Consider the following 10,055-nt stretch of genomic DNA (forward strand, 5'->3'; position numbering starts at 1 on the left):
AAAGCTTAAAACTGAACCACTTCATTTTGAAAGAAGAAAAATTACACAAAGCATGATGCCATGACGTGGCTAAAACGCATCGTTTTAACTTGGCTCGGCTCTGTGTAAGCCAGCGAGCTTTAGAGAGTATTCACTTTCTCTAGTACCTTTCCTTTCCACCATATTACTAAATATTTTTAATTGTTCAAAAATTTTAATTTAACTTATTTATAATTTATTTTTTACGACATAGAAATAAAACAAAAACTTGTTATGTTTCTTTAATTTTATATATTCTTTTTAAAAGATTAGATGAAAAAAATAAGGAAGTAATTATTTGGTTGATGTCTTGTAACAGGTTAAATTGACTTTGTTACTAACTATTTCCTTAAAAACAAAGTGATATTAGTTCTTCTTTCAATACATTCTTAGAAAATTCATATTTTTTATATGTAAAGTTTATAATTATAAGTTAAATATATCTTTATTTCATAATTTTTATTATAAAGTTCATTATATTTTAAATTTTAATATATTTTGAATTTTAAACTTTAAAAATTAATAGATATAATCTTCTTAATTCAACTATATTAAAAATTTTTTCATATCATATTATGTTTGAAAATAACATTTTATGATGGAACATGTTAAATATTTTATTTGTATCTTTTAGTTGGTTAATTAATTCTAGAAGTAAAATATTTTTTTAATGTTTCATAAAAATATATTGAAATAAAAAATATATAGACAAATTATATATTAAATAAAAATTGTGGATTTTCTAAAATACATGTTTATATTTTAAAAGAATGAAAAAAAATATATTGTAAGTTGAAGGCTGAATCGGTCCTAAATTTGTTTCTGACGTGATTGGTTTCAATCAAATAAAATTAAAAAAAAAAAAAGTTCGAAAACGTGCTTTTGATTGCTTTGTTTTTGTTGCTTATTATCCGAATTGGCGCCAGTTAAGACCTTAAGGACTTGTTTGGCAGAAATCCATTTGGCATAGGGTGTCATGCAAGACACAACCTTCTTGGAAAAATATGTATTTAATGTACACATCAAAAGTTTATTTGGTCGGATTAGGAAAAGTTTCTTCAGAAACAATCACGGTTGTGGCGTTGACTAAAGTGCTTTTGTGTTTTAGTGTTATATGCCAGACTGTTTGGAACAAGGAATTATAGTAAAAAAATGTAAAAACATTACTGCATATTGCATAACTAAATAGATGACAGGTAAGTATTTAAAGTAAATAGGAAGAGGAAATAATAATTAATTTCATTTTTTACATATATTTTTCATATTCTTTTACCAAATTAATTTAATAAGAATTAAGTAATGCATGATTGTTCTAGCTTAACTATTCTGTTTTGAACTAAAAAATGTGCGGGATGTGGACTAAACATATATTTTAATATTGAATTTCTAATATATAATTATTACTTGTATAACCTGTTACTTGAGATAATAGTTTCTTGTGAAATATCATAGTCATGCCAAACATAAATTAAGTAAGAGTGTATTTCGATAATAAATTTTATAAAGAAATTTAAATGTAACAAATTTGAATAATTTTTACTTTAAATATTTTATTTAAATAAAATAATTTAAATTTTGTTAAAGTTTTTTATAAAATAGTCTAGTTACCACCAATTAAAAAATTATTTTATTATTAAATAATGTATATTCATTTAAAAACATAATTTATATATTTTAGTTAATATTATTTGAAATTATTTGCTAGTTAAATATAAGAAAAAATAACTAAGCTCAGTCTAAAAGAAGTTCTTCTTAAATGAATAAAAGATAATTGATAAAGCATCCATATTAATTATATTAAGAATGTCAAGTTTAAGAAAACATGAAAAAGAAATAGACATAATGTTAAAAAAAAGTGTAAAAGGGAAAAAATTGTTTAAAATTTGGTAATGTATTTTAATGTGTCAATCCATCTTATATAATATATAAATAACTCAGATTTTTGTACTGGGTTATTTTTTTTTTAATTTATGCATTTGGAAAACATTTTAAATTTATTATTGAAAGAGTTAAGTTGTATATGAGTGTGACAACTTTATTACGAAGAAGTAGTATTTAGATTTTGCAACTGAGATTAAACTTTATTAATCATCGTTGTTGAGTAAAGTTGTAAGTATAATTGGCGACTTCAACCTTCTTAAATAAAGTTATATATATGATTGGTGACTTTAATCATATTGAACTGAAGTAGTGCATATAAATGATAACCTTAACATAATTGAGTTTTGCAGTAAAGTCGTGTCTAGGATTAGAGACTTCAATCTTAACCATTTTAAATTAAAATTGTGTTCAAGAAAATTTCAATACAAATACAAAATGAATTGTAGTTGCACATTACATTGGCAACTTTAATTTAGGCCATTTTTTTTTTTGGTTTATAAATTCATCAAAATAACAATATGAGAATAAAAATGTAGTGTACGACTTTAGTTTTTCACACAAGTTATAGTCGCCAAGGTAGTGTCCGACTTCAATTCATTTTGTATTTGTATTGAAGTTTCCATTCTTGTACACTAGTTCAAAACGATTGAGGTTGAAGTCGTCAATCTTAAGTACGACTTCAATACAAAATTCATTTATGTTAAAGTCGTCATTCCTACCTATGCACGACTTCAGTTCAAAATGATTAAAATTGAAGTCGTCAATCATATATACAATTTTAATTAAAGTTGAAGTATCTAATCATGTATATGACTTAATAGTAATGATTAATTAAGTTTAATCTTACTAAAGTTGTCAAAATAAAGTACGACTTCAATGTTATTAAAAAATCATGTTTGCATTTCATGACTTCCTCGTGAAAAAGTCATTACATCCCTATATGACTTAATCCTTTCGATAATAAATTTAAAGTGTGACCTAAATGCACAAATTAAAAACAAAAAAAAGAAAAAAGAAATTCAAATACATAAAAAAGTAATAAATCCGTCTTATATATATAAAATTCAAAATTTCCAGTAGCATTCAAAATAATTGCTCTTAAAATTCAAAATTTATGTTTTTATATTATTAATATTTATTTTATAAAATTAATTTCTTAAATATTAATAAAAATATTGTTTAAATAAATTTTAATATAAATTATTAAAATAATAAGTTTATGTGGTAAATTAGTCAAAATAGTTTGACAATTTCTTACTCTCTTTTTTTTATATTTGGATTATGTAATTTAAAACAGTAATTTATATTTTTGCTTTTACTTGTGTTTTTGCGCTTGAAGAGATCATTTTCTTCCTATGTGATTACCAACAGTTATATTATAGTTTAGGAAGATGAGTAGTTGTCTGTCACGGGAAGGTTTTCAATCTTATACACGGGAAGGTTTGCAATTTTCTCTAGAAAAAATTGTATAAGAAATTTTATAATTTTTGTCAAAAAAATTACATGTAAAGTAATAATATTTTGTTAAGTATTCGTGGAAAGTTTTGAGATGTCAAACTACATTAAATTTCTTTTGTGTTTTTATTTTAATTTTTTTTTTATTTGTGGGTACGTTTCCACTTGATGAGATTATTTTTCTACTGTATGATTTCCAACAAATAACAACAAAACTTGAAAAAAGGTTGCATATAATGTTATAGGTGTAGTGTTATATTTTAATATTAAAAATTATATTTAATATGAATTTTTATGTGAAGAAAAACTCAATTACTTTAATTAAAATGTAACATATTTTAATTATTTTATCCCAATAAACATTGGAAGAAGGAAGATAATCCTTTTCCAAGTTATTCATATCTTATGTATTTAAATTTTTTGAATTATTTAAATTTCTTATCCAAATGCAAAGATAAGGAAGAGTATTGAGGATTTCAAATTTTAAACCAAGTTTAAATTTATTTAGTTGTAAGCAATTAAATTATTTTATAAGTTATACTTTTAAAATTTTCTATCTGAAATACATGTTTTATCATTAAATTCTTTAAAAATTGTGGAAAATAAAATTAATTTGTAAATGTTTTCCTTAGAAAAAAGCTTTGCAAATATTACTCTTTATACCTATTTAATTTTTATTATCGTTTCGTATGCCTTTGATAGGGGAGCCGTGGTTTATGGTGCTGAAAGCTGAAGTTTGTACCAACTAACTTTTCATGGCTCATCTCACACAGTCATGGCTATAGCGATTTTTGATTATCATGCAATAAAATAAAATTGTCTCCTATTTTTTTTTTTTATTCCATCCTTCTGTAACGCATTATAGTGAGGATGAGATGAAGAGGGTAGACCCAAAGCCAAAGTTATTGATATTCTTCTTTTTTTATTACTTTAAGGAGTATAAGATGCTCCACCAACTAGTCAAGCCAGAAAGGGTTGGACTTGAACGTGCTTTTTGGAAGCTGTAAACTTGCACCTTATGAAGTAAGTGTTGCGATCAAAACTTCAAATACGCGTATTGGGTACAGCTCACTACACCTCATTCATTGCTTGTGCTGCTTTCAGACATCATAAGCCAAAAACCAAGGGGTTGAATGATGTTTTTTGTTCTTATTAATACATGTCTTCCATGAAAATGCAGTGATTATTTTGCCATGCAGGGTATTCATTCGACCGTGTCAAAACCATTAATTAATAATTCATTAATGAATACATCCTCCCACGTTATGTGTGATTTGGATTGGAAAACACATGGTCTCTACTCTCTTGACATGTTGCCCCATCCAACAAGATTGACAAATGGGACGCGTTTGCTGTTTTTCCTTTTTTCTTGTTATGTTTGAAACTCCACGTCTAATTGCCACAGCCACACTATAATTGTCTGTTGTTGTTTTTCAATGTAGAATGGAAAAACTTTTTTTAATAAACTTTTTTAATAACTTTTTGACAACGCATACATAGCAACGTGTGATTGGTCTGTTGTAAAAAAGTGTTGTCAAAATATCATTATCCATGTACAAAATTATTATGTATTAAAATTAGTATCTCTAAAGTCTTTATTGTATGTGAGATGTTATAAGAAAAAAATAACATGTCAATATTGTTAATTTAAGAATAACAATTGCAGGACCAAATTAATTTATTTATTAAACATTGAATATCAAAAACACTAAAACTTTTGGAAGTACCAATTTCAATATAACCAAATTTTAATAGACCAATGTATTTTATACATTTTCCCATTTTTAAAGGAAAGAATACATCCTATGAATATCACCTTTGTTCTCCACCTAAAACTTGTGATATTCAACAATCCTACAACCCTCAATTTGAGAACAGAATATTTGACCTAAATCTCGTTATCATTGATTCATGAACAGAGCCTGCTTAACCATCCAATTGTAGACAATTTCGATTTAACTAGTTTGCTTCCCCATTCAGTTTCATTTGAATTCATTAATTGATCTCAAGCACCACTTTCTGGAGTGCTTCTGATGTCAGTGGGATGTGCAAGCAATCTTGACCGTCAGAATGCTTTTTAATCTTGACCAGCTCATGGTCTTTAAATTCAGTAAGATGAGAGTTCAGGGTAACTTGACTGCTAACAAGGAAACGTTCTCGACAGACTGAGTAGAGATCACTGATTGGCATTCCTACAAAATAAAGGAAAATATTTAACAAAACTTCGATTTGAAAAGAACAACAAATCCAAGTAAATGAAATAAACTTGCCTTCGTCAGGGTGAGAGAGTTGATGTTCAGCAAGAACTTTGAATACACTCTGAGCATTACGTGTCAAACTTAGCAAAACTATTGTGGCTGTTTTGACAGTTTGGCTGGCACTGCCATGAGCAAGAATCATAGGATAAAACATGCCTTCAACCTTGTAAGGGGCAAAAGTAGGAACGTGATACCAGCACCAATTGAACTGTGTGTGGGCCATATTTTTGTCCCAAACTGCATCAGAAGATGAAATTGTTAAGCAATAGACAGAGACTACAAAAAACCTTTCAGTCACATATCCGTCATTTCTATTGCTAAAGAGACAAAAAAGAACTTCCCACCGCCTTGTATTATGTCAGAATCAGGTCTTCAAAGAGGCCATTTCGATCTAAGAAGTCCTTTTCAATGTTTCTACCGAGTTTTGCAAGGTACTCCACTACCTCTAATTCTAAAATTGGACTACTCCCCACTTGATCGATTCTTCTTATTAACATTTCTGCAGGTCTTCTTCTCACATGACCAAACCCATGAATTATTTCACTATCTTTTCCTCAGACAAGACTCCTACTTTCATTCACCTGATTATTTTGTTTTTCCTACAAACAACTTCAAAGAAGTGCATGTTATTAAGAGTTTCAATTTTATGTACCATGACCAAGAAGTGTTTGGACTCTTTAACTTTATGAAAGGGTGATATTAGTTAGTCCTGTTGTCATTTAAACATATGAAATATGATCAGAACCTCACACGGCCTCTAAGAATGTGCAGTATTGATAAAAAAAAGTTATAGCATTTCATTTACAAAGGCATTTATACCTTTATTTGCAAATTAATATTGTATTACTCAAGTTCTATTCAAGCACTCAAAATCAACCACAAATAGAATATATAGCAGAACAAAATAAACCTTGAAATAATAATATAACTATACATATGCTTAAGGCACATCCAAGATAACACTTACAAACTACAATTTACAAGAGATAAAACATTCTGCAAAGACAGAGTAACACTGCTGACTATACTTACACAGTGGAGCATTGACGTGGTCAATAGTGGCAACAATGCGAATTCGGGCACAGGCAGCTAGTCGAGCAAGGTACTGTTGGATTTCAGAGTCCCTCAATCCAGGTCCATCAATATTGTGAATAACGACACAAACAAAAAAATCAACATCATCTATTTCTGCTTGATCCAAGAATGTAAGAAGTTCATCCATTGATTGAAAATTCAATTGGCTCTTTGGCAATTCCCGATATGAAACCCTTCGTTTGGTTTTCATTTGGTCCCACAGAACTTCAGCCAAAGCTATCATAGCCTAATACATTTTAAGAAAATATAGAATGTATTAGTGATGTACGATGAGAAGAACATGCTTAGAAGGGCACATCACACTCATCATCTTCATACAAGCATTTACTATTGAACAAAACTTTCCTTGCGTGCTTTTAGTATTGTTCTCCTATTTCATTTAGAGTTTTACCTTAGTAACCTATTTTATTTTTTAATGCAAGTGAAACTGAAATTATAATTGAAGAACAGTTCTAAATAAGGAGCAAAATATAAGGGCCTGTTTGATTCTATTCTCACTTTTTCTTAAAAAAACTATTTTGTAACACAATTCCACACTACTTAACAGTCAATCTCCCATCCAGAGTGTGTATTAAGTTTTGAAATCATTTTAAAAACCAAAAGCAGAATTAGGAGATGTTTCCTTATCTTCTTCTGTTTTCTTCACATGTTCTACTCGAGTGCTCAGGAACCAGACATTTAGAAATTAAAAAAAAAAATCTGCTAAGGAGAAAAACACTTGCAAATATGCTCTACAGACAGACAAATTTTACAACAAATAAAACTGCTTTATAGTAAGCAAATAATGCCTAAATTTGGTCTTTTACTTTTCTCCTTCTCTATACACAACAGAAAGAGTTCCAGTCAAACATAACATATAAATGGAAAAAAAAAAAACAAACCTGTTTTAAGTTAATGGATTGAAGATATCCATTAATAACAACTACAGGATACTCAGTCAGTGCCGTCGAAGCAAAATCTTCAATCAAAGTCTTCTTAGATCCAAATCCATACATTAGAAGCCCGAAACCACACCTGAATCATCCAAGTAACAAAATAAATAAATAAATAAGCAAAAAACAAAATTCACTTTTGGAAAAAATAAAACCACATTCATACGAACCTTAGTGCCAAAAGCCATTCAGGGTACATAGTTTTATAGGAGTCCAATAAGAGAGCGATCTCGTCCTCATGCTTGGGTTGAATTCGCGATGCAGCTTCCCTCAATTCCTGGTAAATTGTGAAATCGCACAGTGATTGGGGAGGATAATAAAGGGGAATGGAACATCATTTTAAGAATTGCAATTATGAGTGGTACCTGCTCATCAACTACGTCGATGTCTGTGAGTTTGTGCTTCGACTTTTTGGCCGAGGAAGCAAGCTCCTTCGCCAGAAAATAGTTCCTTGAGAACTCGAACTCTTCGTCCTCGTCCTCGTCCCAACTGCCACTGGTATCCATTCTTCAATCAATGAAGCAAAGGAAACAGTGTTGACGCAAATTTATGATGCGGTTTCTTTCTTCTCTATGCTCTTGTACCCTAGACGATTTTCCCGCCATATACACCGGGTCGGGTTTCCCTAAATCATTGACGGTTCCTGTATACCCAATTTGCGTCTTTGACAAAACTTTCCATTTAATTTAAAGAAAAACATATAGGCTATCCATGATTTTTTTTTTTAAACGAAATTACCTGATGATAAATTTATTACTTTTATAATAAATATCTTGAAAAAAATGTTAATTGTAATTTTAATTAATATTTTTACATTGAAATTATTAAACTATTAAAGTTTTTGTTTTTTATTAGAATGATGGGTGAATTAGACCTGTTTAACCAAGTTTAATTTATGTATATTAATGCAAAATTTTAAGAAATTAAATTATTTTTGGATTTAAAAAAAATAAATTATCAACAAATTTTTTTGATAAATTTTAAAAAGTTTAATTATTATAATTTTTATAGTTAAATATTTTTTTCTCTCTCAAAACTATCACCAAATTTTGGTTTTAATTTTCTTTCAAACTTTGATATAAATTTGTTTTTCTTCTTTTATAAAGTTCTCGATTTAATCCTTTATAATCAAACGTTAGTTTCTGTTTCTGCTGTGATTAATGGTGTGTTATATCCTCAAGAAACATATACAATTAACATTTCAAATTAAATTAAAATTAGGATTTAGAGTTAAAGGAGATTTGTCTTAAAATTAACGAAGACAAGAAAAATGTAATTTACGAAGTTTGTGTTTAAAGATAGAAGTTAAATCAACAAAATCATAATTTAACATTAGAAGATTAAGAAAGAGGAAAAACTTTAATTTTTGGAATTCATCTCGGAAAATATACATAAGTTCATTCTTTCATCTTCAGATAATAGAAGGTAGGATTGAAATGTAGGGTTTCAGCATATAGGTTTTTCATGATTGTAAATTATGTGATTAGTTGGTAATTTAATTTGGAAATCATTATAGTATGATGAAATATGAGAGTAGAGGATTTTGTTTTACGTCGAGGAGCATTGATTTAAAAGTGTTGCAAAATGTTGTTTGTTTTCACAAATAGTATCAAAAGTTTGTGATTACGGGAAAATATTGTTCTTGATGAAGGAAACTACTTTGAATGAGAAAGAAAAATTATTTTTGAAATGTAAAAAATGGAGAATAAGTGAAAAAAGTGTTATAAAATAGTTATGAAGAATAAAACTTGACTAAGTGTATATTTTATTAAATAATTAAAGGTGACTTATAAAAGAAAAAAAAAGAAAAAACAGAATATTATAACTACTCTGAATAATGGACAGTTATTGAAATTTAAAATAACACCTATCTAAAAATAAAAAATATACTAAATAACTAATGACTTATTTTCAATTTATTTTAAAATATTAACAATTTAAAATAACCAACAAAAAGACACCATTATAATGATGAAGTTTTATGAATAGTTTATAATTTTTATTGCAAACTATTTCATGAGTTGATGAAAAAGACTGTATTGAAACTTATGTATAAACAAAGATGAAATTTGTTTTGAAAAGAAAAAAATTATAATAAACATTACTAAGAATGACACAAGCTGAAGAGGAAGTTAATAAATCATAAAAAAGTATTAAAAAATCCTTTAAAAATTTTCAAAATTATCGTAAATTTAAAATATATTTAAGTCTAATATTTATTAAAAATAAAAAATAATCACATAAAAAATGAAAAGTTTAAACTGGAATAAGTAATTAAGCCAATATTAATTACTTTTCAACATAAATAAATATATAAATAAGTTTTACTCAATAACAGCAGTTATATAAACACAAATACAATTTTTTTATAGTTAATAATAATTAAAACTAATTTGCTCAAAATAAATAAAAACAT

The 10,055-nt window shown here is 27.4% G+C and overlaps 1 protein-coding gene across 1 annotated transcript; it reads right to left on the reverse strand.

Moving 5' to 3' along the window:
• Window positions 1–5,053: 5,053 nt before the first annotated feature.
• On the reverse strand, window positions 5,054–8,288 carry LOC106763958 (origin of replication complex subunit 2). Its single transcript, XM_014648144.2, has 6 exons — window positions 8,005–8,288; window positions 7,810–7,916; window positions 7,589–7,721; window positions 6,645–6,933; window positions 5,625–5,849; window positions 5,054–5,546 (listed from the first exon to the last, which is right to left on the reverse strand). The coding sequence occupies exons 1-6, from the start codon at window positions 8,143–8,145 to the stop codon at window positions 5,350–5,352; spliced, it is 1,092 nt and encodes a 363-aa protein (XP_014503630.1). The 5' UTR covers window positions 8,146–8,288; the 3' UTR covers window positions 5,054–5,349.
• Between the last annotated feature and the right edge of the window lie 1,767 nt (window positions 8,289–10,055).

This window comes from Vigna radiata, chromosome 6 (assembly GCF_000741045.1).
Source record: "Vigna radiata var. radiata cultivar VC1973A chromosome 6, Vradiata_ver6, whole genome shotgun sequence".
Classification (NCBI taxonomy): Eukaryota; Viridiplantae; Streptophyta; class Magnoliopsida; order Fabales; family Fabaceae; genus Vigna; species Vigna radiata.